The 27234-nt window shown below is 41.9% G+C and overlaps 3 protein-coding genes and 1 long non-coding RNA gene across 6 annotated transcripts in view; 1 reads left to right on the forward strand and 3 right to left on the reverse strand.

Annotated features, from left to right (window-relative positions):
* The window catches only part of LOC109470531 (oral-facial-digital syndrome 1 protein homolog), a 6411-nt gene extending 2646 nt beyond the window's left edge, over nucleotides 1–3765 (reverse strand). The window contains exons 1-8 of the mRNA XM_019769496.1: nucleotides 3711–3765; nucleotides 3457–3620; nucleotides 2802–2913; nucleotides 2624–2672; nucleotides 1938–2154; nucleotides 1187–1388; nucleotides 605–773; nucleotides 82–203 (exon numbers count right to left, since the gene is read on the reverse strand). Coding sequence (XP_019625055.1) covers nucleotides 82–203; nucleotides 605–773; nucleotides 1187–1388; nucleotides 1938–2154; nucleotides 2624–2672; nucleotides 2802–2913; nucleotides 3457–3620; nucleotides 3711–3765 — 1090 coding nt within the window. The remainder of the gene's footprint in view (nucleotides 1–81; nucleotides 204–604; nucleotides 774–1186; nucleotides 1389–1937; nucleotides 2155–2623; nucleotides 2673–2801; nucleotides 2914–3456; nucleotides 3621–3710) is intronic.
* Nucleotides 3766–3780: 15 nt separating this feature from the next.
* On the reverse strand, nucleotides 3781–6309 carry LOC109470723. The gene is made up of 4 exons (XR_002140270.1): nucleotides 6217–6309; nucleotides 5692–5769; nucleotides 4139–4206; nucleotides 3781–3825 (listed from the first exon to the last, which is right to left on the reverse strand). It is a non-coding gene; the product is annotated as an uncharacterized LOC109470723 (long non-coding RNA).
* A 1529-nt stretch (nucleotides 6310–7838) lies between these two features.
* On the reverse strand, nucleotides 7839–13961 carry LOC109470722 (oral-facial-digital syndrome 1 protein homolog). The gene is made up of 11 exons (XM_019769787.1): nucleotides 13855–13961; nucleotides 12254–12371; nucleotides 11546–11746; nucleotides 11127–11195; nucleotides 10958–10985; nucleotides 10511–10621; nucleotides 10025–10167; nucleotides 9492–9581; nucleotides 9004–9087; nucleotides 8366–8472; nucleotides 7839–7962 (listed from the first exon to the last, which is right to left on the reverse strand). Exons 2-11 carry the CDS (start codon nucleotides 12347–12349, stop codon nucleotides 7839–7841), a joined length of 1053 nt encoding a protein of 350 aa, XP_019625346.1. The 5' UTR covers nucleotides 12350–12371; nucleotides 13855–13961.
* Nucleotides 13962–15625: 1664 nt separating this feature from the next.
* LOC109470720 (alpha-N-acetylgalactosaminidase-like) lies at nucleotides 15626–25086 on the forward strand. 3 transcript variants are annotated; one of them, XM_019769783.1, is made up of 7 exons: nucleotides 15626–15820; nucleotides 16240–16414; nucleotides 16923–17097; nucleotides 17823–17911; nucleotides 18474–18635; nucleotides 19377–19574; nucleotides 24545–25086. In XM_019769783.1, exons 1-7 carry the CDS (start codon nucleotides 15657–15659, stop codon nucleotides 24812–24814), a joined length of 1233 nt encoding a protein of 410 aa, XP_019625342.1. In that variant the 5' UTR covers nucleotides 15626–15656; the 3' UTR covers nucleotides 24815–25086. The 3 variants fall into 3 exon arrangements, with proteins under 3 accessions (XP_019625342.1, XP_019625344.1, XP_019625343.1); XM_019769785.1 differs by lacking the exon at nucleotides 24545–25086 and adding an exon at nucleotides 22127–22438; XM_019769784.1 differs by lacking the exon at nucleotides 24545–25086 and adding an exon at nucleotides 20342–20839.
* The last annotated feature ends 2148 nt before the right edge of the window (nucleotides 25087–27234 follow it).

A 27234-nucleotide genomic window follows, 5' to 3' on the forward strand; every position in this document is an offset into this window, starting at 1 on the left:
GAAAGGAAGAAAGAAAGAAAGAAAGAAAGAAAGAAAGAAAGAAAGAAAGAAAGAAAGAAAGAAAGAAAGAAAGAATCGTACCTGTCTCACTGCCAGGCAGCACGACCACACTTGGCTCTCCCGGCCGGGCAATCAGGTCATCCACAGTCATGGGGTCTGCCGGGGCACGCACGGACTCTCTGGGCTGGTCAGAATCTCTTCTTCTGGAAACAACAAATCAGAGTGTGCAGACTTAGTGAATGTATTCATTGGAGTTGTAGAGGGGATAGTATGATGTAGTGTTATTAGACGTTATACCACTGAATTCCTACATATTCCCACCGGTCTTCTGACCTCCTGTTATCTGTCATTCTCCTATCATGTTGCCTGAAGCAAAGTCTGGAACCCAAACGTACAAACTCCCCCTAAACTTGCACCGCCCAAAACAATACTTCTGCCCTGACACCACAAATACATGTATGTGTTCTGTATTTTTGTATGTACTACAGAATTTCTTTAACCTGTGAACTTTAAACACCACAAAAACTTCCTTTTGCATCATACTGCAAAATAAAGCCACCGGGAATAAAAGTGCATTTACAGTACAGGGGTCGTGACTTCTGACCTCTGTGTGCGAGCTGGCTCCTCAGGACTCCAGGTCGTGACCTCTGACAGCCCCAGGGAAGCGTTGCCATGGAGACGGCCATCTTGTCTGTACGGCGTGGAGGACAAAGGTCGTGGGTGGTCATCTGACCCTCGGATGGGTGAGTGGATCGTGCTGGTGTAGGACTCACCTGTGGGGGATTCAAGCATTGAAACTTAGGATTCACAAACAAGCAACAAGAAATTGGAGGTCTCATACTTTGGGGAAGTCTGTTGGGTCTAACAATCTGTGTGAAGCAGGGTGTGTGTATTTGTGACAGGTTTTTCACTGTTTTGGCTGCATGTATCACATGCAACAGCTCAGAACAAAAATGACATGAGAAAAAAACAGCTTGGGCACTCACAGGTAAGTAAAACAAGAAGGAGCCTCCATGCATTTTACTTACACCCCGACCCTTACTGTGCTGAGTTTGACCGAGATGTTTGAAATAGAACATGTTTGATCAGGAAAGGTCCATTAATTACTGTCAAAAACTAATGTTATGCCCCAAAGTGGTTTACAACTTAAATACAAGTTATGCGAGACAAAGAAACAAACACCTACCTAGCTCAGCTGCTGCTGCAGGTCTGGTTTGAGGAGGTTCAGCCCAGGACACATGGTGCACGGCGCGGGGGGTTGATGAGTGATGCGTGGGGCGGGGGGGAGACACGTGATGGCGACCGATGATCCCCTGTGCCGGGTCCCGAGGTAAGGAGGGGATGTTGCCCATCCTCTGCTGATAGGTCTGGTACGTCTTCTCTAAGTTCTGTAAGTAACAAAAATTCTTAAAACAATCTGGCCATCAAGAAAGTGAGTGTGAAGGCGATGTGTGACTCCAATAATTGCAGGTCTCCTTGGTGACTTGAATTGGACTAATGCTAATAAGAGTTAGATGCATAATTGTAGTGTGATATTTTGTAATAGTTAAACACCACCAGTTAGAATCCAAGGTGAAAAGGGGCATTCAATATCCAACAAGAAATCAAAGAGTTCAGACTTCCGGGAAGCATTTTGAGTTTTTCATAACCTTCAAGTTCACCCCATTTCCTGTGTCTGATCTTTTGGCCTCCTGTCATTCTGTCTGTCAGCCATCCCCAACCCATGTGTCATCAACCCTCTCTTTCTGGGCACACAGACACACACACACACACAGCTCAGCCACCCAAAACAATACTTCCATACTAGTCTGTGTACATAAGCTCTTTGCCTGGCGCTCAAAGAGTAGACTATCGGGAAGCTGGCAAAAAGCAAGGGTTGAAAGTCAGGCTACTTCCATACCTGGAAGTACAATAACACAGATACAGGAACACCTTACCTCAGCTTCTCTCTCCAGCTCCAAAAACCTCTGCTTCGTCTCCTCTATAAACCCCAGGGACCTGTCAGGCCTGCCACTCATCCTGTTGCTATGGTAACCGCCGACCAATTGGAGGGCAGGATCCACCCTGGTCTTCCTCAGGCTGGTGTCCATGTAGAGGTCGGAGTTCGCGGGTCGGAGTAAGTCGTCGTCAGAGGATGGAGTGGAGGACCTGTGGCTGGAAAGAGGGTAGAAAGAATAAGACAAGATTGAAACTTATAAAAACCTGAAGACAACAACAGCAATTTTTAGTATGAAGCAAGTCTGAACTGAGGTAAGAAGATCGCAAGGGACCGAGGGAGGTGGAGAGCGTTCACTGAAGCCCTGTGCTCTAGGACAGGCGAAGAGGATTAAGTAAGTCTGAACCATAATTTTTCAACACATGATGTTGGACTTAACAGTACCCAAATTTTCAACTATACAACTCCAGTCTTTGTCAAGGAATGAGCAATCCACTGCTTCTGTGATGTCACGTTATGCAGATGACACACGTGACTCGGTGAGCAGTGGATCATAAATTGCTCATTCCTTGACAAAGACTTAAGTTGTACAGTAAAAAATTTGGGTAGGTCCAATTTCTTGTGTTGGAAATTAAAGTTTTCTACCAACATAGATGAACTTTCAAGATAAGATTTCAGGAAGCTTACCTGTTAATGACTGAAGGTTTGGGATTTCTGTAGATCTCATTCTGCAAGGCTGGAGGGAAACAGGACATAGAACAGAATCACTCAATTTTTAAGAGATCAAAAATTTTATGGCCTTGCCAGTGACTTCTGTGACTCTAGAAATGCCAGCTTAAAATTTTACCAAAACTATAAAACTTACCTATCTGAGTCTGCTGTAGAGCCAGCCTAAGGTCAGCGACCTCCCGTTCTGTCTGCTTCAGCAGTCGAGTCTGCTCGTCGTGTCGTCTGCGCAGATCAGTATACCTGCTCACCTGAAACATGGAACAGATTTCAAGATAGGTTTCCTGACTTATATATACCACTGAAACTAAAACACCAATGCCCTAATTCCTCCACCATCCACCACTATACTCCCACCCTACCTGCTAACCTGAAACACAGACCAGGTTTCAAGATGGGTAGTTATGCTCACATTTTTGACTCAGCCTGCTAGTAAACACTGCAATGTCAAAATCATATGACGTCCTACAACAAATGTGACTGTGCCATCACCCTAGTGCACCTCCAGCCAAGTTGGTCCAATCGAATCTGGCCAGTACTGTACAGTATATCTACAGGTTTACCGTCAGACGACATCTAGCCTAGACGAGAAACCATTCTGACTAGCCAGTACAACTCTAGTCTGCATTTTACCATCAAAATCAAGACTTAACTAAACTATAAACTTGCATGTTGATTTTGCTGTTAAAATACAGACTGGTGGTGTCCTGGTTTGACCAAAATGTGGTCCGGTTTGGTTGGAGTACTGCACTTTAACAGGGGTGGCCGTAACCAAGGCAGAATGTTGTTCCCACCTCAGAGTCTAGGTCGTTCTTGAGCTGCTGTTTCTGGTGTTCGTACACGGCCTTCTCCTGGCCGAGTCTGTCCCTCTCCCGCTGGAGCTCAGCCTGCAGTACCAACAGGTCTGCCGGGGGGCGCTGCAACCTCTCCCTCTCCTCCTGCAGCTGTTTTTCCAGCCCTAAGGTACAATGGTGGTATTGTGGTACAGAGTGAGTGATACAATTTATACAATATTTGTATCATCCATAAATTCAAAACAGAGAGAAACACACAAAAGCTTCTGATTTAAACTCCTTTAAGGTCAGCATTGACTTTGGGGACATCTTCATTGGTACTTACTTGACTTTTCTTGCTGGTGGTCATTACCCATTTCTGCTAGTTTCCTGGAAGAAAAAAATGAGCCCAATGAGTTGTGCAAACAAAATTTTCAAAATTTCAATAGCTCAGTTCTGTTATTTCTATAAACAGGTACTCAGAATATGAACTCAAGACAGCTTTATATGCAATGCTGCATCTGTGGCAATGCTTCAGAACCCTTTTTACACCTGGGTGGAGTGAGGAAAGCCATGTAGAGTACCTTTCCCAATGACACAATGTCCAGTCATGAATGCTAGAGATCAAACTAGTAACCTCTTGATCGAGTTCTAGCCTACCAACTCAGCCATTTAATACCAAATGAGAAGAATAACTACTAACCTGTTAGCAGAGTCCAGTTCTCTCTGTAGCAGTGCAGCCTCTTCCTTGATATGTGTGAGGTCTCCCATCTGTGGATAAGTCAAACTTTTAGTTCATACTATCAGGCAATGCTTTACCAGGATCTGGCAACAAGGTGTAGTGAGACGAAGAATTGCAAACTTATAAACTTTAAGGAAAATGCTTTATCAAATTACTGTGTGCTTTGGTTGACAGTGTGTTGGCACGTTGACATCATATAAGTGTGTTTAGATGACAAAAAAGCTGAGGATGTTTCTATTCATCTGTGATTAAAGAGATGTTAGTGACATGCATTTCTTTGTTTCAACCGTCATGATTAGTCAGTGAGGAACAAGTTATACTAGAAGTACGGTAAGCCAAATGCAAATGAATAATATGGTAACATTATAAGTGTTTTGATTTGGAGGGCTAACTTTTCATGATTTTGCATTGATGAGCCATTGTCTAGCCTCTACTGGGCTTTGGAAGCAGCTGGAAAGAGTAGAAATTGGCCACAAATAGGGGAGTTGGTCCGCTAAAGGAGTACAGTTTGCTGGACTCCCCTAGCGCATTACCTGTCTATCTTGCCAATTTCTACTCTTTCCAGCCACCTCTGAAGCCTGGTAGAGGCAACCATTTGCTTGACTTTTTGCAAAGTGAATCCCTGGCCAAACCAAAACACTTTACAGTAACGTGACATTGACAGAGACGTGTAACAGTAACAGTAACAGTTGTGGACTGGACACCAGCAGAAGAAAGCCACCAACTCAGACACCGAACAGGACATCTTTTCACCAACCCAAGTGGACAGACAGACACACAACAGGCTTCAAATACAGCATAATATATACAGATACAGCCGTGGTCAATATACAGTAACTGTAAAATGCATTTTACTTTCGTAATGGTTATATTTTGCTGCATGAGTTTTTGTGGTGTTTGAAGTTCATGACTGAAAAATTCTTTTGTACAGTAGAAATACAAAAGACATTAAATTGTGGTGTCATATAAAAAAGGTGAAAATAAAACCACCATGAACACTTTATGATTGCATGTGCTCTGGGGTAGCCTTGAAAATGTACAAGGAAAACACTTTTGAGTAAATTTTAGCAAAGATCTGGAAAATTCAGTGACAGTTTCAATTTGAAAGCTTTTCTAGAAATAGTGCCAGACATACAGAGATACAATGGATTGGAGGGAGAGGGCCTGGTTCTGGGAACATCTGACATGATGATGATGATACAGAGACACAAAAAACATATTCCCAGTGCCATGATTTTTAAAATCAAGAGGACACTTTTTTTTGTTTTTTTTTTCAAACCGAATTTAACGTCATTTTCCCCAACTGGGGGTTACACGTGCTTGCACCAAGTACCAAGTACAAGTCTTTTTTTTAAACAAGATTTTCACGGCTGGATTCTCTTCCTAATGCCAACCCAAATCCTTTAGTGGGGCCCACTGGAAGAAAATAAAACCAGATAAAAAATTTCACGATTTGCAGTATTTGTAAGCCTGTTGTCAGAAGTACTCAGGTTGGTGCAAAGTTGTGCCCATACTTCTCTGAGCCTTTCTTGTAAAACTTGATTCTGCTTGGTCGTGTAGGACATGTCTCGGTCCTTTGTCTCCAAGTCTCTCTGGAACGGATAGCATCAACGGTTGGTTACATCACGTTAAGGTGTCTCACAGTGTGGTAAGTGCAGCTCTTTTGGTGATACTAAACTATGTCTTGTAGATGTTAGGGGGAAAAGAACAGTCAACATTAGACTCCCTCTACTTCAACTGCCAGTGAAAGATTTCTTCACATAATGAAAAAGAAATTGAAGATTTCAGACTTCCATATCTAAACTCTTTGACCTGTCATTCTGTCATTCAATCTTTCCCGAACCTACGCGCTTTCAACCTACTCTGCCCAGACAAACACCCACAGACAGATGTACGTATACCTACACCTACATCTCTGCCACCCAAAACAATACAAACAATCTGAAGTAAACATTTCTATAAAAATTAATGAAAGTCTTTTTTACAAGATTGCTGAGAACTGCTGACCATTGTACTGGACAGGATTTGATGATCGTTACCTCCAGTTGTTTCAGCCTGGCTGTTGTCTCCCTCAGTTCCTCCTTCACCCTGCTCTGGGTGGTTCTCTCCTCCGCAAGACGTCTTGACTCCTCTGTAAAACACAAGGAAGACTTATAACATTCTGACAGTACAGGACATAAAGGGCCTGACATCTTTTTTTCTGCATAATTTTAAGGAATATTTTTTGCAGAAGAAAGTGCTCTGAGGGAGTGTTAAGTTTGGAGACTTCTTACAGAGGGACCAGTTACTGGCCTCAGCACTTAGGCAGGCATACCTGCACTGGTGCAAGTAACATTGACAATTACCTGCACCAGACAAATTTTACCTGCACCACTCAGATTTTAGGAAGTGTGGATCATCATACATTGCCATTATATCTTTTATACTCCATAGTAAGTTCAGGTAAAAGTCAATGCAGTCAAACTCACCCCTGTTCCTGGCTTCCCTCTCTTCCTCCTCCTGAAGTCTCTTCACATACTGACCCTTCACCTCCAGCTTGTATCTGTTTCAGATGAACATGCAGGTTTGGACAGTGGCTTTGTGTTTATATAATAATAATAGTGAAGTCATTGTTCACAAGGAAATGCTGGCACTTTTTATGTGAGAAATGTTAACAAATCATATAAAACTAGAAAGGCCAATATTTGCTTTGGAGCAAATACAGCGATGGGTTCACCACATTTTACGACATGGCAGGGAAAGAATGAGAAACACAAGGGAAAACAATGATTTACATTGATATAACTATAATATGAAGTAAAATACAACTAAAACAACAGTTGGATAGCCATTCCCTACTTTATTGGTTAGGATTTTTAATTGCATAATGCAAACTGTTGATTTTCAAAAAAAAAAAAACGTCCATGCCCCGCATTCCAATGCTGGAGCAGGAAAGCTTGAAATACCTACCAAAACACTTGAATACAGACATACTGTCAGTATGGAAATGCTCTGTGCAGGTGTTAATCAAGTTAAATCCCAACAGCCAATCAGCAAGAAGTATAGAGGAAAGCTGCATGCCTATTGGTTGATGCCCTGCATTCCATTGTGATGACTCATGCCCAAACGTGGTACACTAACACAGTAATACATTTGCTATAACACAGCCAAAAAACTCAAATAAAACCATTCTAAAAGCCTGTATCACAATAATTTAAAAAACGCCTAGGGGTATTTGCCCACTGTACCTCCATACCAAATTTCAGGACCTTAGGCCGTAAAATGAAGAAGCTGAATCCATTTAAAAAATGGCAGGAGAAGGAGGAGAAGAAGAAGAAGAAACATCAGAAAAAGCAATATGGGTTCACCACCACTTCGTGGTGTGGTGAACCCATAATAAAACCTATCAGTATCCAAATACTACTAGTAGCTAGGGAAACCAACACTTACTAACTTGTGTTAAGCCCTTTGGAGTTTGATTTTTCAAAACTCTGCACAGTCTGCTTTTAAAGCTAGCAAGTAGCAAACATCGCCAACCAATGCCTTGCTCTTGATTAACCACGGTCCTGAGAAGGTTGGCTATAGGTGACAGGGGCTTCTTACCACTACGTCAACAGTGCCACAGATTCAAAGCATTAATAGATGTTATCCAAAAATTCCAATTTGTGTGGACTGATGGTGCTCACTTCATCATCTCATTGTTCAGCCTTTTCTCGTACGTCTCCTCTATATTCTTCACAGCCTCCTCACGCCGGTGGACGTTCTCTTCTAGACTCCTCATCTTGTCCTGCTCAATCTGTACAGCTCTGGAAAGTCAAAGAATTCATGAGTATGAGTAAGACCTGGAAAACTGTTTTTGGCTTCCCTAGCAAACACCCACCAACACTATCTTTTTTGGGGTTGACTCGTGCGAAGGGCAAAAAATTCTCAATCTGACATCTGAATGTCAAACCCCCTAAAACATTGTTTTGTTCATTTTCAGAAGCACATCTTTATTTAATGAATCAGGTGAAATATTTGTCACTTTCCCACAAGCAAATATAGGGACTGGCCCTGAAAACAGCCCTGGAGCTCAGGTAATCCAGTTTTACTGTACTTGTTGGATCAGTCCAGCAAAAATTTAAACCAAAGAAATGACAATCCCTGCCTACCAATGGTATTTTTTCAGCACTGAAATCAGAAATGCAATATTTATTTCCAAGTCCTTACCTGTCATTCACCTCCGCCTCCCTCCTGACCTGAGCCTCCCTGCCCCGTACTGTCTCCAGTTCCTCCAGTATCGCCTGTCTCTGGGCATGCAGCTCCTTATCCTGGATCTGGAACAGCACAGGGAAAATGTTAGGGTAGCTTATAAAACTCTTTACTGCTTTATGCACAGCTTTTTTTTATGTTATCATTGTTTCTGCTCTGTTTCTTCTTCTTCTTCTTCTCTAGGCGTGCATCTCCTTATCCTGGATCTAGAACATACCATGGCACATGGCTCATGTTATGTTAGCTTAGAAAGCTCTTTATGCCCATTTTTTTTATGTTTGCATTGTTTTTGCTCTGTTTTGTATTCTTATTCTTCTCCAAACACAGTAAGGTCAATGACCTGGACCAGATGGCTGTCACTATGGTAACTGGTGCTTTAGCAGTTGTTGGTGTTGGGTTACGTTATGTAGCAACTGTTAGAGGCACTGGTCACCATATATATGAATGGGTTTTAAGTACTAGTATTAGTAAGAGTAAACTGAGCAGTTTGTTGGGCTTAAGCATGTGCAAACATTACGTATTTGCTTTCAATATGTTTCCCTTCAGTTTTGAAGTGCCCAGGAAATTCTATATAATGAAATCAGTGTTGTACAGACCTCTTGTTGCTTCTGCAGTCTCTCAATTGCATTCCTCTCCCGAGCCAGCAGAGCGTCTGACTTGTTACGGTATTCCTGCTCCAACTGAGGGATGGAAAAGGAAAGTAGGTTAAAAAGGCCTGTCATTACTTTAATGTACACAGTCACATAAATCTCGAAACTTATTTGGTAGCTTCATTTTCACCGTTTTCATGTTTATTTGCTTTTCTAGTACTTGTAGCATAATTGTGAAGGAACTGCACCATCCTGTTTTTGTGCAGTTACAGTCTTTTGAGACTGACTGACAGAGAGCAACAGAGTAAGGAAGAAACAGTATTGACCCAGTCACCAGTATTTGTTACCCCAATTTTGTGTCCTTTATGTTTATCCTAAGTACATTATGTGCTTTCTGTCCAATGTTCTCAGATCTATGTGAATAAAATAAAAATAGAATAAAACAGTGTAGACCGTTTATCCACTCCTTCCCTGCCTCCCCGGGACTGTCTTACCTCCCTCCTTATTGCATCTGTCTCCCTTCTTGTCTTCTCCTTCTCCTCCAGTCTCATCTTAACCAGCTCTGTTTCCTTGAAGTGGGCAACCTAGCAGACAGATGGAAAGAAAGCACACCACAAAATATCTAAACTTTCTTGTTTCCCAACTGTGACCAGGGCTGCCAAGTGAACGTAGGGCTGATTAGCCACACTAGACGCTGCACACAGCTACAACATCAGGTCTAGAGTTCTTTCATCATCTTTTGAGATGGAAGGATGACTCCTACTACTACTCTATCTCACTTATCATGCAGTATAAATTATCCATCACATGTCCTTTGTACATGTACTTAATAACTGTCGCAGATAGACATACTGGACTAACTGGAGTATCATTTGAAGCTATATGAGTTATACTTTACCTACTTTTAGAAACTGTTGTTATTCATTCTTTTGTCTGAAATTTTCTTTTTTACATGCAGAAATTAAATCAAATTAAATCTATCTATACCAACTTTTGACCCCCCCTCACATTCAACCCCATGACCTACCTCCTGCTTGACCTGTGACCTTGCGCGCTCGTCGACCTTGCGTTGGTAGGACAGCATCCTGTCCTCGATGGTCAGCGCACTGCTGGCCGCCAGCTGTTCACGCTGTACGGAGAACCGCTCATCGACTGAACGCAACTTGTCATCTACAATGAGAGAGAACACATTAATGCCTTGCCTTCAAGTACCCAGAGTTATCAACCAAGGATTGAGGTGTTCAAAAACGTATTCTTTCCTAGAACTATCGCAGAGTGGAACTCACTGTCACTAAGTATAGGGGCATTATGATTAGATAGGTCTGAACAATGTCTAGAGTTAGATGTTCAAGGGGTAGGTGTAACAAGTCGTTCAGTGTGATATAGCCAGCTGCCGCCTAACCCTAACCCTGCGAAGCTGATGTATTACACTGAAGGGGCGTTTATACCGGCTATACAGATTCAGATACAGATACTAAGAGTTCCTTTCCACAAATGCAGAGTTACCCCTTACTGAGAGAAGCTGCGGGAGGTAGAGTTGCAGCGTCTGTCTGGCACCCGATGTCCTCAGGTAACCCCTGGGGGAGGGCAGAGGTCAGCTCACACAACAGCTGCCACAGGAAACCTGCAAGGAAAATGGCACAATTCAAATTTACACTCATAATACCCTTGCATGTCTCCATGTAATTTTTTCTAGCTTCCTACTTATAAAGTGGCCAGGTGGTCTTGTGGTTGGGGTTGTTGACTTGACTCTACAGGTTCTGGGTTTGAATCCCAAGCAGGCCTCAGTGTTGTGCCTCTATTTTCTTACTCAACACAGAAAACAAGTACTAGTACCCCAAAGCTTTAGTTAGGGATGTCCTTTTGTATGGGACGGGACGTAAAAGCCAGAGCCACTACCAGTATGTGTAAAATTGCTGTTCTCACAAGCAGAGTCAATTAGAAGGCAATGGTTACATACCTTTGGAAGAACCAGCTAGCTTTCCAGTCTGCAAGGAGAGAAAAAAAAACTATTCAGGCTTGTTAACTTCTCCCACCAACCCCCTGACAACAAGAGATTTTAAACACAGGCTAAGTTGAACATGTGAAGAAAACAGATAAAACCAACAATAACAACAAAAGCAACTTACCAACGACTTGTGGACTTTTGACTGAGGATTGACTCGTAGGAGTTGTAGAAGGTCCCTTGTGGTCAGCAACTAGAAAAGTAAAAATTTACATAGAAAATATGAAAACACTTAAAAAGCATATCAAAGAATACATTACTTTAGTATTAGACAATTTCTTATCATCTTCCACTAGTAGATTATTTTCATAACGTACACATAACTTTTTGTCAGGAACATTATATTCAACCATAGGCACTGTGTATATTGGGATTGTTTAGAGAGTATCTAGAAAGTTTTGACGTCCTTTTTTGTGCAAATAACTTCAAGGTAGTTTATTATTGTATACTCAGTAAAGTGGTATGCACTTCTCACTTCCTAAAATTGCAAAATAACAGCATCCTCCCGAAGACTTAGTCCTCCTTTAGATAGCTGTATCATACCTGATCCCTTGAAATCCCACATTCTGGCAGGAAGACTGACAGTGAGTAGTCGTAGCTGCACATCTGCAGGTGGTCGGCCACCAGGCTGTTGGCTGCTCTATGCAGCAGCGTCCCTCCCTCTGGAACATCAACCGGCCGAAGGACCTGCTCGGAGCGTCCGCTGGACCGCAGCTCTGTGATCAGCTTGTTCCTGAGCTGACTCTGTAATGGAGAGAGAGAAATAAAAGGCTAGGTTTAAAGATAGAAAGAAGTATAAGGTAAAATGTAAAGTTAGTCCCATACGGCCATAGCCTTTTTGAAGCTTTAGGAGCATTTGGTTTGTTGATCCACTACACATGTATAATATTAGAAGGTGGAGCCCATCACTCTCCTTCCACTGCATTTACATCCCCAACTGAAGTCAGGTTTTACACCTGGGTGTAGTGACATGAGTGAGGAAAGAAAGAGAGTGTTAAGTGTCTTTCCCAACAACACAATGTCTAGCTAGGAATGCCAGGGATGGAAGCAGCAACCTCTTCATCTTGTCCTTGCTAGCCAAGCCATTGTGCCATTCAATGTATATATGACAGATTTCTGAATCTAATATATAGATCAGTATCATAAAAAGGTAGACAGATATATTTTGTACAGTTTAAAAAGTGCTTACTTCCTGTTTTCTTACACTTTCTGTTTCAAAAGTAATGTCAGGGTTGTGATAAGAATACCCACCTTTAGAGAGTCGAGCAGGCCTCTCTCCCTGAAGGTGTGAAACAGCTGCTGCCTCAGGTCTTCTGCACTCATCGAGTCCTCACGGGACGACGTCATCTTCCTGTAGCTGTACAACTAGCTAGAATCCAAAACACAAGAGGATGCATAGTTAGCCTGACTAAACCGCTCTCATAGCGCCCTAAGGTTGGGGTGAGGGTCATTGACCTCCGGCCGAGACAGCTTGTGTAACACAGGTTAGATAACGTTACATAGTCCGCGACATTACCACAAATTATAATGTAGTTGGTTTTGTGAGAGCATAAGAATATACACTTTTAGCTTATTAGTCTACAAGAAAAGCTTACAAGAGCTCAAGCTACAAGAAAAACCCAAACAAAGGCCTAAATTTTGCCTAGTCTGGTAGCCTCAAGTGCCGGCCAGTATGGTATATTTACTAGAACTTGACACTGCCCAGCCTTTTCCGTAAACCCACCAAACCTCTGCTTGGAGACCAGTGGAGCAGTGGAATTATACATGATACAAGATGTATACAAGCAAATGGAAACGTAAACTTTTATGCAAAAGTACCGAAGTAACGGGTTCCTTTCTCAGCACTCAGTATACAGAGGTGAGGCGGCTTCCGTCCTAGATCTCCAGTGCCGAAGTTACGTCAACACTTGGTGCCCAGTGTCGGCGGCTTCAGCACTGGACACTCTAAATCGGCAAATCAAACCTTGTCTTTAGAAAGGGTACCGAGATGCTGCATTTATTTAATTTTAAACTCTAACACTTATATTTTCGAGATCGTACCGCCCGGATAGGCAAATTATAATCGGGACAACAAGGTGATCGGCAGGACTACTAAGTATACTGCAAGGCTCAGATCCTCACATTTTTACAGACATAGACTTGGCCTACGATACTGTACTGTACGCCGCGCGGCCGACGTAAGCACCCGAAGCCCAGTGCCGAAATGGTTTGAGAACTCGGCTTCCAGCACCAAGAGTCACCGAGCACTGGAACGATCCAGTGAGGAACCCGTTACTTAGGGACTTCGGCACTTGCTATCCAGTGGTGAACGGCCTCCGAGCACTGGTAGCGAGTGCCGAGTGGAATTCAGCGCTGGCTATCCAGTGGTGAACGGCCTCCGAGCGCTGGCTATCCAGTGGTGGACGGCCTCGGAGCTCTGGCAAACGAGTGCTGAGTGGAAGTTAGCACCGGAAAACGAGTGCCGAGTCAAGATTCAGCTCTGGAATTCCAGTCCTGACGGTGTTTCAGCACTGGAACAAAGCCGTTTCTGCACTAGAATTCCAGTGCGGAGCTTTCTTCCGCACAGGGCCCCGAGTGCCGACGCTACTTTCCCCATGAGTTCCGCACTGGGCGGTCAGTGAAGAACCCGTTACTTCGGTACCCTTGCAACTTTTATAACTATAGACCAGAAAGTACAAGAATGAATCCGTATACTCGAGTACTAGCACTACTATGTAGTCCACTTCCTACTTCAATATAGCCCCCCTCCCCACACGCACACAGAAAAGGTCTCTAAAACAGGGGAAAACAAACATACGAGAATTCAAATACATCGTACCTACGCCAATTGATTAATTCTATCGATACATTACCTTGTTTGGGCAAAAATTCCTTTAAAATGCGACCAAAACAATCACCAAAACAAACAAATTTCACTTTTCATGTGTATGCCGCCATTTTTAGTGTTTTGAACTCCACACCGATCTCTGATTGGTCAAGATTTCAATCCGTAGACCAATCAGCAGCCGTAACAAAACGGCTACACGTTATGTCCAATCAGAACTGTTGTAACATCGGTGTTCGAGAAAATCACGTGGACTGGGTCACATGCTTGTTGTATCAGCTGTTTGCTCTGTTGTAGCAGGTGTGTGTGTGTCCTGTTTTCTTGCGTTTTTGATACAAAATTGCAACACTTTGGGCATAAATGTTACTGACAGTCTTCAAGTGATTTGTTGTGGTAAACTCTTAGATCGTTTCTGCAACGGTTTCTTGCGCGATCGTGGTGTTTTGGTTGCAAAATAATGAAGTTTTAAGTTTGCCAACAGCCACGTTTACCAATAACTTGTGGTCACATGCGATCCAATGCAATGACTTATAATGTTTATCTATAACATGCAATGTATTGTCAAATATTGTGATAAACGTGTATCAAAATAGGGCTTTCAAGTTGGTAATACAATCAATTCTAAATGAGGTCTGTAAAAATTGAGATCTGTATAGGGTAAATGAAGCAGAATAATAACTTGAAGTTGTTCTCATGCATGGGAATGTTCTAGCCGCGGCGACTGTTGCAGGGCTTCTCTTGCTTGCAGTCTTTTACATTAGCCCTAACAACAGGGCTAATGTAAAAGACTGCAAGCAAGAGAAGCCCTGCAACAGTCGCCGCGGCTAGGGAATGTTCATGTGTTGGTCAAACACAAACTTTGGAGTGTGTGCAGCCCAGCACGTATGCAGAACATACTGCACATTTGGGCTATCAGTCTGGCTAACAAATTGTTTCTAGCTGTTGATCAATAATCTGCAGCAGTAAACAACACCTGGACATGTCTGGGCACTGTTTATTTGTAACAGGTGCTAGTCACATGGAAACAGCCCTTAACTGTAGCTAGGAAACACTCATAGTCAAATCTACAAGCAGATCTTTAGGTGGCTGCAATTCAGTCCTGTAAATTATTATATATTCACGGCACTTTAATGCTCACAGTTATCATTACCATGAACAAATAATTCGCCGACTTGCTTTCTTCTGCACCTGCTGCCATTGCGAATATACAGTTACGTGAACATTTTTCTCAGACCCTAAAATTTTGCTACCGCAAATAAGATGTGATTTTCATCAAGTTGACAAGCTATACAACAAATCGCCTCACCATATTCAATGCCACTAGAACTTAAATATATCTCCATATTCCTTAGAATAGTTAGATAAGAGTCACTGTTCAAACCAACACACCCAGCTAACATGTGGAAGGCAGTGGTAACCACGGCAGTTACATTCAGCATTTTGTCTGTTGCAGATCATTATCTTTATGGACACGATATTCGAAAACTACAGACAGAATGTCATCCTAAATACGGGAATATGACGTTCTGCTGACATGCTTCTGTACTAACTTAGATGTATCTCTACATATTTTTTAGGTAAGACACAGTTCAACCCCCCACCAGCCAACATGTGGAAGGCAGTGGTAATTAACTGCAGCAGTTGCCTTCACACTGCTCCTAAAAGCAAATCTGTTGGCGGCTGAAATTTAACTTATCAAATTGGCAAGCTACCAGTATACAACAAATTGACTTACAAGTTACAACTCAGAGATTCAATGCTTCCAGAACTGAGCTGTATATCTCCATATTTTTCAGATAAGACACTGTTCAAACTGAACACCCTGCCAACATGTGGAAGGCAGTGGTTACAGCAGCAGTTGCCTTAGCATTGCTCTTGTGTCAGAGCAGCTCATTGGATAACGGACTGGCTCGGACACCCCCCATGGGCTGGCTGGCCTGGGAGAGGTTTAGGTGTAACGTGGACTGTGTTGATGACCCTTACAACTGCATCAGGTGGGTCAAGTCAAGTCAACGCCTTTATTTTGCTCGTACAGAAAGTGCAAAATGAACGAGGTGGGGTGAAATGGGAGGAAATGGAACGAAATATGAATCAAAATGAAAGAAAATAGATCACTAACAACATAGAGTTTTTTTTCAATGGGTTAAACTTAAAATATATCTAAAATCTATTTGATTATATTTCGTGTATGGAGGTTTTGTTTTTGTTGTGTTTGTCTGCATGTTTACAGTTACTAGTAATTGAAGGGAAGTAAGGAGGGAACTGACAGAAATTGGTGGTGGAAAGTTTGTGTCTTTGTTGAGGAATGATTACAATGCCCTGATGTAGATGGCCTCTTTAAAACCTGGTGCAGAAATGTCCGGTTCCAAGTCCAAGATTCTTCTTACTAACACGGATTTTTGTTTTTTCCCAGTGAGCATCTCTTCATGCAGATGGCGGACCGTCTGGCTGAGGATGGGTGGAAGGATGCCGGTTATGATCACATCACGATAGACGACTGCTGGATGTCCATGGAGCGGGACGACCAGGGAAACCTGTACGCCAACAAGACCAGGTTCCCCAACGGCATCAAGAAACTGGCAGACTATGTTAGTACATGTATAAAGAGCTATACTGATTTGAAATTATATTGGATGACATCCTCTGGGCAACCCAAATCTGATGGGAGCATACAAAAAAAATAGTTGCCTTCAATATGAAATCTAAGTGGTCAGGAAGGTTCAACAAATAAATGTATAGAATATGGTATACCAATTTGAAACAATACATTCTGGCAGTTAGAAACTTTATGGACTGAAACTACAACTTACAAGTAACTATACCAGACTATTGAAATTGACCGATAGTTAGGCTGTATTTTAAATTTATTATGCTGCTTTTTAGATTGCATTTATTGTTTCATTTGTGATTTGTAGGGCATAGGTCTACACAATTTATGTCTTCCTACATGTTCTGTAATCTTTTATTTGCGGGTCAGGACACCCTGCAGCAATAGCTGCCTGTGCCCCACATGTATTGTATTATCACAATTGTATTATCCTGGCAAATAAATCAAAGCAAATTAGATTTTAAAAACCATATTTTTCCTGCCTACAGGTGCATTCTAAAGGCTTGAAGCTGGGTATTTACCTGGACTTTGGTACGCACACCTGCGGAGGCTACCCGGGGTCCATCAAGTACCTGCAGCAGGACGCAGAGACCATCGCCGGGTGGGGCATCGACCTGCTCAAGATGGACGGTTGCTATGCCAACGTGTCCGACATGTCGTGGGGTACAGAATTTTTGTAACATGTTCTAATGACAGTACACAAGGACTCAGTCACTGACAAAAAGTAGTTCAAACTTTATTGTGCAATCAACTTTGTAGTCATCACGACTAAATTGTGCTGATTTTACAGTACATGATTGTACATTTATAAATTCACTGGAGTGAATGCTACTTGAAACTTCTGACAGAATTTAAAATCTATCTAGCTACTTGAGTAACAGTTTCCTTGTGTATCTCCTGGAGGTCTAACCTTCATCAATGTATCAAATGACAATGATTTGACAAAGTCCCAAGTTTTTTACTGAAAAAAAGTGGAGTTTAGACTGGAGTAATTTTACCGGGGTAAATCTACTTGGAAGGAACATGGAAGTAGAAGGAGGGAGGACGAAATTACTGCCTTTTGTACTATGTTGGCTGCGGGCGTCAAAACTGTAATGGGCACAAACTCTTCTAACTCTATGGAGGGAATAAGTGGATGGTAGGTGGAATAGATTACATCATACAATCCCCACCACAGTTCCAATACATCCAGGAAAACCCAAAATACTTTCAGGAGGTCTTGAAGGTCACGAAAACTCTAAATACAGAATCCAGGAAGTCTGTAGATTTGAAGGTCACGAAAACCTACAATATTTCCTAGGACTAGGTAGGAGTCTCAAATCTCCAATTTCTTGTTTCATGGTTGAATTGAAGTTTCCAGGCTTACCCGTGTTTTCTCCCTCCCACAGGTTACCCAGACATGGAACAGTACATGAACAAGACGGGACGTCCCATCCTGTTCTCCTGCAGCTGGCCGGCATACGCTGGGGGCATCAAGGTTCATTTTACTATGTACTTCTCCATAAATTTAGGAAAGATTGTAAAACATGCTTGTAACTGATTTGCCATGAGTTACAGGCTCCTTATTTGTCAGGTGTAGTGCTGGCTCCTGATTGTTTAAATACAGCCGGCTTCTGATTGGTGAAGTGTAGATGCCTCCTGATTGGCCAAGTACGGAAACAACCAGTGTAGGTGGTTCCTGATTGGCTAAGTGCAGCTGGCTCCTGATTGGCTAAGCACAGCTCGCTCCTGATTGGTCAAGTGTAGCTCGCTCCTGACTGGTCAAGTGCAGCTTGCTTCTGATTGGCTAATTGCTGCTGGCTCCTGATTGGCCAAGCAGGGGTGGATAATGGTTCATCCAGGCAAAGTGCAGGTTGCCCCTGATTGGCCAAATGCAGCTGACTCATATGAGATCCAGGCTTTTAATTGGTGAAGACTTATCCAATGATAAGTTACGATGAGAAGTTGATATAATTATAAGCACCCAAGAACAGTTATGTTACATGACATGTGTCTTTTAGCTGCTGTAAAATCATCTTCACCTACAAACGTACATGTAGGTTGACTACTCAAGTCTGGAGAAACACTGCAACATGTGGCGAAACTACGACGACATACAAGACTCCTGGGACAGCGTAACCGGCATTATCGACTGGTACGGCGACAACCAGAACATTCTCGCGCCAGCCGCCGGCCCTGGGCACTGGAACGACCCCGACATGGTACGTTGTAACGTTTCTACACGGTTGTGAAAATAACTTCTTTAAACTTCTGTACAGGTGAACTACACAGCTATAGCTGAGCACTGTAACATGTGGAGGAACTATGGAGATATCCAGGATTCGTGGGACAGTGTGACCAACATCATTGACTGGTACGGAAACAACCAGGACATCTTGGGTCCTGCCGCAGGCCCCGGGCACTGGAACGATCCGGACATGGTGGGTCACAGGTGGTGGTGGTGGTGACACTTCTGCATGGACTAACTAATAATGCACTTTCTCTTGACAGTACACCATTTTTACTTGCCTCATTCCTCTCTCTCTGGTTTCACTTGCATCCTCACCACTACCCCAACCTGACATGGTTGAGGGTGGTCATGTCTGCATGGACTTATCTATATATCAAAATAATATAAAATATGGATTCTGGCCAGCAAATTTTAGCATATCAACCGCATACTATATTGGGGATCTTTACGCTTATTTTCAACTAAACTATGCTAGTTCAACTAACTTATTTTACTTTACTTGAGTGTTATAATGTAAAAAATGTTGCTAAGACCTTTCAAACTACATGTAGTTGCTCCTGGAATGCTGACAAAGCTGTAGTGTCCACATGATATTTTGTCTTGACAGAGTTTTTACTTCAGTGTACTGAATTATTAGATGGCTGAGCTGTGGATTTGTGTACCTGTTTGTCCAGACAGAGGAGGTTGATATCTCTGATTTCTGTTTCTCCAGCTGATCGTTGGAGACTACAGCTTGAGTTATGAGGAGTCCAAAGCCCAGATGGCGATGTGGGCGATCCTGGCCGCGCCGCTCTTCATGTCCAACGACCTTCGCTCCATCTCTGCGGAGGCTCGGTCCATCCTCATGAACAAGGAGGTCATCCGCATCAGCCAGGACTCCCTCGGCATGCAGGGGAGGAGAATCATCAAGGTACGGCTTACGAGTTTCTTTCAAAGACATGTAGATGATGGTTAGACCTCCAGGTGTCAGTTACTCAAGCAACTGGATATGGTTCTCGAAAAGGTTTGATTTCCAAAATCATATCCAGTTGCTTGAGTAAGTGTTGTTTTTTTTGTGTGTATCTTTCAAAGATGATTTTCATTGATCTGCTGATTTGAATGATGTAATTCTGCTTCAAAACTTAATTTTGCTAGCCTGGATGCCAGCCTTTTTAAGTTTAGTCATCTTGAAACATGAAACATGAAAAGAAATTTCCTTAGAAAATAAGAGCAGTGGTGGAGTCAGTACTCCTATATGGATCACCAACATCGACCTTGACAAAAAAAGCTGGAAAACAAGCAAGATGGAACATACACATATATGCTACGTGCAGTACTGAACAAGACAAGTTTAGTACTCTTTAAAAAAGACCGGCCCCACATGTTCTATCCATCTGACATTTGAATATTTGTTCAGAATATGAAAATGTGCAATAATTGGCTAAGCCTGAGCAGTAGTATGGGGTTATCCAATCAGCAGAGCCCAGCACATGATTGAATTAGCTCATTACATGATGTCATCACCAAACAGATAAAGTATGTGCTGGTCCAGTCTTTTTGCAGGGGAGCGACTAAGAGAGCATACTAAAGCTTAAAATGCTGGTATCTGTGCCATAATTTTGCTGCAATGTAATTGCACTCCATGATGTCACTTCTGCTTGTAATCAAACCTGTGATTCTCCCCCTGTCTGAAATCAGGAGCACGGAATAGAAGTGTGGACAAGAGTCATAGAAAACAAGGATTTCCCCTCGTATGCCGTTGCTTTCCTGAACAGGCGCTCCGACGGAATGCCGTACAAATATTCCCTCACTCTAGACAAGATTGGGTTCGAATACTACATGGGTTACGAACTCTCGGAAGTGTTTACCAACCAACACTACGGTCATTATGATCTAAAACGTGTCTTGACGCTGCATATTAATCCATCTGGGGTGGTTATGATATATGCCATACCTATGTCATGATACGGGTCTGAAAATTAAGTTTTTTGAATAGGTGCACTGGTGTGCCTAAGAGTTCATTTATGAACTACATGTACTATGCAGGGCTAGCTTTTACTAGTTTTTGTCAGTGGCCCCATCAAAGAATACTTTGGAGTGATGCTCTTTATTATGCACTTCTGTATGTTACTTATATGCCACTAAAGGTGCAGTTACATTCAATGTAGGTCTTCAAATGATTTAATGCCGTCAAATTTTTGGAGCAAGCTGTAACAGAACCAACCACTGACAATGATTATAACAGCCTTTTCTGTACTAAGACAGCTGAATTTTGCAGGACACATACACAACTATCCCAAGGATGCCCTCAGATTGTGATATGTGACCAGGCCCAAACTCTTGCTCTAAAGTTGAATCATATGATGCTTTAGCTTGCTTGATTTCTGCTTTTTGCTTACATGATCACTAGTACAGACTTTTTTGAATGAAATTACAAAATATGCTAATAGTTTGTTGAATCAAATATACATGTAACTAGCAATTCTATTGCACATTTGGGATTGTAATTTTTGTGGTGTGCAGATGATTATAATTATATGATTACCACTTGTAATTGGTGTTGGAAGTTGCAATAAAATGATTATAGTGCTTATGAGAATCAGCAATAAAGATACATTATTCAAGGGGTCAGCAGTACCAATGATTGACTGAATGATTATTGTTTGCTTTGATTTCTGCTGAAGACCAATGATTGTTTTAGTAAGATCTGGTGATGTAATAGCAGTTGAACAAGCTGGTATAAGCTATGATCCATTCAGTGACAAGATTGCCACGACCTCATACTTTCACTGAATTATAACTTTACCTTTATGACTGACGTACTACATGTAGTACTATAAAGCGTTGATTATTCAAATAGGGCCCTAATATGCATCCTGAAACATCCAATTTCTTGATGCCATTGCCAACTAACTGTGACAGGTGTAAGATTGATTGTAAGATTGTTTACACTACATCCTTGATGATGTTTCCGGAAGTCATGCCATTTTTCGCGATTCAAGATTGTTTTGACCAAGCCTCATTTGGACCTTCTGGACACACAGTTAAGTTTATTACCAATATCAGAACTACATATTCTCATAAGTTTTTAATTGAAAGTATACGTAAAACTATTTCTATGGATTATTGCATGAAAATTGTAATATGTTCCAAAATGATTTCGAGCGTACATTTGAAACATCACAAAAATATTTTAAACTGCTTCAATCATCTTGTAACGTGCACCTTAAGAAATCAAAGTTGCCACAGATTGCAAATCAAAACAGGAAGACTTAACCACACTCCTCTGCAGCAGATTTTGTATTCTTTCCATCTTTTGATTAACCAACTTCACGGAATCTTAATTCGAAACTAAAAGAAGCCACATGTTTATAGTATGAATGTGCTTAGCCCAGTGGGCAAAAATGCACAATAAAGTTCTTCATTGTTATATCATTATTACGAAGAAACTGACACTGCCTTTCGCTTTATCAACATTTAAAGGATAAGACCATGGTGGAGACCTGGGTAAAGCCCCTCATGTCGCCCGACACGCACGCTGTCGCCTTCCTCAACAGACGAGCGGACGGCATGCCCTACAACCACACCCTCACGCTCGGCAGCCTGAATTTCAGTTCATCCACGGGGTACGAGGTTGTTGACGTCTACACCAGCCGTCGCTACGGCCACTTTAACTTAGACGCTAAGCTCACCGTCAGTATCGACCCTCATGCTGTGGTCTTTGTCATGCTCTACCCGGCGAAATAGACCGGTGTCGTAGTCACGCCCCCTGGCGTCGAAACGTAGAAGTGCAGCTATTTGATGGACATATAGAAAGTATCATTGGTTAAACTGCTATGTAATTGTGATGGTCAGCATCGGTCTTGAAGTTTCGAGTTGTGATAAAATGTGCCAAAGTGAAGCAAGATCCAATATGTAACTAGCTAGCCTTGTCTTTGCCTTTAATTTGTGACATTATGGAATGGTCTACGACGTCGACATGTAACGTTTAAATAGACTAGAGCATCTCACAAAAAGGTCTCCGAATATGCCACTAGAGCATATGGTAGCTACGTTGAAGTGCTGTACGTTAGAAAAACTGTTTCCAATGTACTGGATTTGCTACAACGATCCTTTTTCACACACTCAAATAAAGCCAAATAAATATACTTTCTGTTCACGAATCTGTTGATGGTTGTGTTTTGTTCTCTCGCTACCTTTTATTAATAGTGACCATGAATAGTGAGATAATCACAAGTCCAATGTGTAATACGAGGAACCTATGTCACACAGTGCTACAATGTACTTTTGGTATATTATGGTGTAATTCACAATACAGTTCCAATACAGTCACAATCAATAAATCCACAATCAATCAAGGTGTTTTTGTCAACAAACAAACAACGAAAAGGTCAAAACACTTCCAGGAAGTCTGAAAAATCTCCAATTTCTTCTTGACAATTTCTTTGAAGGGAGACAACAGGATTGAGACTTGGGTAAGACCCATCGAGAGAGACGACACGTATGCCGTAGCCTTCCTAAACAGACGCTCGGACGGAACCCCCTACAACCACACTCTGACTCTGGGCAGCCTGAATTTCACCTATTCCATGGGATATGTAGTGGTGGACGCCTTTGAATACCGGTACTACGGTCACCTACACCCGGACGACGAGCTAGCCGTCACCATTGTGCCAAATGGCGTGGTGCTGGTCTTTGCCTACCCAGCTAAAAAAGACTGAAAGCATACGGTGTGTCGAAAGCATTCAGCACCAAGGACAGGCCTGTTAGCCTATTGCATGCATTACAATACTAGTACTTAGTCCAATTTTGCATGCCATACAAATATAATTCATAGCATCTGAATTTACTCTTACCTATATAGGTACAAAATTCACATAATGCAATACGGAAAGCGTTCAGCACCAAGGACAGGTCCCTTAATCTATCATATGTAGCAATTAGACCAATGCATTTTGCATGCCATACAAATGTAATATGTTTGCTAGTATTATCCGAAATTCTTCTATCCGTCTATTTAGATACAAAAATACACATAATGCAATTCGGAAAGCGTTCAGCACCAAGGACAGGCCCGTTGGCCTATTGCGTGCATTACTAGCACTTAGTCCAATTTTGTATGTCATACAAATATAATCCTTATATAGCTATCATATGTAATTCCTCTACCCAACTATTTAGGTTAGAAATATACGTAATGCACTACGGAAAGCGTTCAGCACCAAGGACAGGCCCTTAACCTATTATATGCATGGTAAACGTATAAAGGACATAAACACTGTCTACAATACAGAAGTCACCTTTGTCATGTCTAAAGTAGACTAGCTTCTCAGAATTCTTGCCAAAGCTTGCCACATTTTCTACCTTTTACAACTTTCAGATAAGATGGTATAGTATTACACAGTTCGCTGTTAAACATTACTTATATCATGTCTAAAATAGACTTCTAGCACTTTTGCCAAAACTTGCCATGTTTTTACATTGTGCAGCTGTTGTGCAGTAAAGTTCATTGATAGCTTGCCATTACACAATATGCTGTTGAAATATTGCCTTTGTCATGCCTAAACTAGAGTTTTACCAGTTTTGCGAAAACTTGCCATATTTGCCACTTTTTTGTACTTTTGTACTTTTGTAATACTAACATATTTTCAATAAAATGACGCTTTGTGCATGGAAATATTGCTGTTTTATCATTTCTTTAATTTCTAGATAGATCAATAGACAATCCCCTCCACAGTTCCCAAAACAGTTCCCGTAGGTCTGTAAACTTGTGAACTTGAAGGTCCATCACGAAAAACCAAACGTCTAAAAACCTTCGATTTCTTGTTCTCTGAAGTCTAAAATTCTGATTTCTTGTTCCTCGAAGATGTTAGCCAAGTTTTCTTGCGTGTTTTCTTTAAGGGTGAAGACAAGATCGAGGTGTGGACGAGAGAGATAGAGTCCCCGTTTCTTCCATCCTACGCGATCGCCTTTCTGAACAGACGCGCAGACGGGGAACCGTACAACTATACCGTCACTCTGGGAGACCTGAACTTATTTCAGTACATGGGGTACGCCATAGAGGACGTGTTCACTGGCTATGAGTATGGTCACTATGACTTGTACAGAGAGCTAACTGTCAGCATAGCTCCGAACGGGGTGGTTCTTCTGTATGCTTACCCGTCGAAGTAAAGATGCGGTCAAGCATTCGTCGTATGACGATTTTGATGTTGTAGGAGCTCGGGTTTCAAGCAAACTGTGACAGAACCAACCACTGACAAGGATTTCAGATAGCATTCTCTCTATCTTCTGAACTTTCTCAGTTATCAATTGTTTTATTGTACGCGTTCTGTTAACCACCATTGAAGACCGTACTGCCTTCATAAATGCTGTTACCATCATGTAGGTTAGCTTTAAAGAATGTTTCTTGAATAAAGGTGGAATAAAGGTGAGTTTGTAAAACAAAGGACTTTCCGTCTCTTGAATTGCGTATTTGGTAACAAGATACGGGTTATTATTGGTAAGAAGACAATAAGTTCCTAAAACCCGACCAGGATCCAGCAAGAATTAGATATCGACATATGAGGGAATTCAGGAAGCTACGAATTCCAAGAGCGACCCTGTATCTTACATACAACCCCGCACAGCTTCTACCCTTATCCCCAAAGAAGCACATCATACAATTTCCTCCGTTGTCCAAAACATTTCCAAAAACCCACAGTACCCCCACCCTCTCGAAGTGTGAAATCTTCGATTTTCTTGTTGTTGTTTTTTTCTCATTCAAGGGAAACAACAAGATATAGGTCTGGCTGAGGGACATCGAGTATGCTTCCTATCCTCCGGTTTCTTGTTCTCTGAAGTCTAAAATTCTGATTTCTTGTTCCTCGAAGATTTTAGCCAAGTTTTCTTGCGTGTTTTCTTTAAGGGTGAAGACAAGATCGAGGTGTGGACGAGAGAGATAGATACCCCGTATCTTCCATCCTACGGAATCGCCTTTCTGAACAGACGTGCAGACGGAGAACCGTACAACTACACCCTCACTCTGGCAGACCTGAAGTTTGAGTACTTGATGGGTTACGCCGTAGAGGACGTATTCACCGGTCACGATTATGGACACCATGGCTTGTACAGAGAGCTCACAGTCAGCATAGCTCCGAACGGAGTAGTTCTGCTGTATGCGTATCCCTTCGAGTAAAGGCGTGGTCAAGCATTCGTCGTATGACGATTTTGATGTTGTAAGAGTTTCAAGAGGTTTCAAGGATCTAAGATAGCCTTCTCAAAACTATATTCTGAAATTTCTCCTTTTTTTTCAATTGTTTTGTTGCACAACCTTCTGCTAACTAACATTCAAGAACGTGCTTCATTCATAAATGCTGTTACCACTCATATGCAGGTATACGAAGTTTAACGAATGTTTCTTGAATAAAGGCGATTTTGTAAAACAAAGAATTTTTGTCTCTTGAATTGCGTATTTGGTATCAAGTGATGGATTCTTGTAGTTCATTCAATATTTAAAATTCAATGACATAAAGTCAAGTCCTCGGGCAGTATACATACGTATTTTCACCGGAATTAAGTGAGGAAAGACGTGTAAAGTGAAGTTGAAGATCCCAGACTCTGACTAGGAGCCAGAAGGAATTATATGTGGACATATGGAGGAATCCGGGAATCCGAAAATTACGATCCTCTATCTAACATTACACAGTTTCTACCCTTATCCCCATTGAAGTATATTATCTATTTCTTCGTAACCCAACATTTATTACAAGACATAGCGACGGCACACTCAAGTTTTTTCAAACTTATTTCTATACTACTACCAAGACAAACGCATGGGCATGCATACTTATTTTCACCTGAGTAAGTTGGGGAAATTAGTGTAAAGTGCCTTTCCCAGGGGCACAAGATCGGTGGCATGGCAGGATTCGAACCCGGGACCTCTTGGTTCCGAGCCGAACGCTCCTCCCTTGTTCCAATATATTCATCATGAAGTACGTCCCGGAAGTGTGAAAAATCTCCGATTTCTTGTTTTTCTATCTCACTCAAGGGAGACAACAAGATAGAGGTCTGGCTGAGGGACATCGAGTACGCTTCCTACGGCATCGCCTTCCTGAACAGACGTGCAGACGGGATGCCTTACAACTACACCCTGACTCTACAGGACCTGAAATTCGACTACGAGAAGGGATATCACATGGACGATCTCTTTAGCGGCCAGCCTCTTGGTCACTTCGAGCTTAACTCGAATCTCACTGTCAGTATGGATCCCCATGGCGTGGTGCTGATCTATGCCTACCCGTCGGAATAGGATGTGTAAAATGTTCATGGAAGTGGCAAAGACCTGACCATGTCACAATATTGTCTTACGAGTACAATAAACATCAGGGTAATATTAGATCACCTTGTTAGTAGTTTTAGAAGAAGGTTCAAAACAATTTTATTCACCTTGACACGGTGTCGAATTTTGCGGTCATTGTCACTTTGACAGTATCTGTGTTGTCTCTAAAATCAACAAAAACAAGCTAATAAAGTTATAATATCTCTTCACTCGCTTGTGTAATCTTTATTTCCCCCGAGAAGGGTTTATGATAAGCGACTATCTATTCCTTATA

Source organism: Branchiostoma belcheri, unplaced genomic scaffold (genome assembly GCF_001625305.1).
Source record: "Branchiostoma belcheri isolate BF01 breed outbred unplaced genomic scaffold, Haploidv18h27 scaffold23, whole genome shotgun sequence".
Classification (NCBI taxonomy): Eukaryota; Metazoa; Chordata; class Leptocardii; order Amphioxiformes; family Branchiostomatidae; genus Branchiostoma; species Branchiostoma belcheri.

What these genes read in the sequence shown, in the direction of transcription:
- LOC109470722 (XM_019769787.1), bottom strand. Translation starts at nt 12,349, where the DNA reads ATGACGTCGTCCCGTGAGGACTCGATGAGTGCAGAAGACCTGAGGCAG. An exon ending in CAAAAGTCCACAAGTCGTTG is followed by an intron (nt 10,986 to 11,126) that starts GTAAGTTGCTTT and finishes CTCTCCTTGCAG; the next exon opens with ACTGGAAAGCTAGCTGGTTC. An exon ending in ACCTCCCGCAGCTTCTCTCA is followed by an intron (nt 10,168 to 10,510) that starts GTAAGGGGTAAC and finishes CTCTCATTGTAG; the next exon opens with ATGACAAGTTGCGTTCAGTC.
- LOC109470720 (XM_019769783.1), top strand. Translation starts at nt 15,657, where the DNA reads ATGTGGAAGGCAGTGGTTACAGCAGCAGTTGCCTTAGCATTGCTCTTG. An exon ending in GACCCTTACAACTGCATCAG is followed by an intron (nt 15,821 to 16,239) that starts GTGGGTCAAGTC and finishes GTTTTTTCCCAG; the next exon opens with TGAGCATCTCTTCATGCAGA. An exon ending in ACTGGAACGACCCCGACATG is followed by an intron (nt 18,636 to 19,376) that starts GTACGTTGTAAC and finishes CTGTTTCTCCAG; the next exon opens with CTGATCGTTGGAGACTACAG.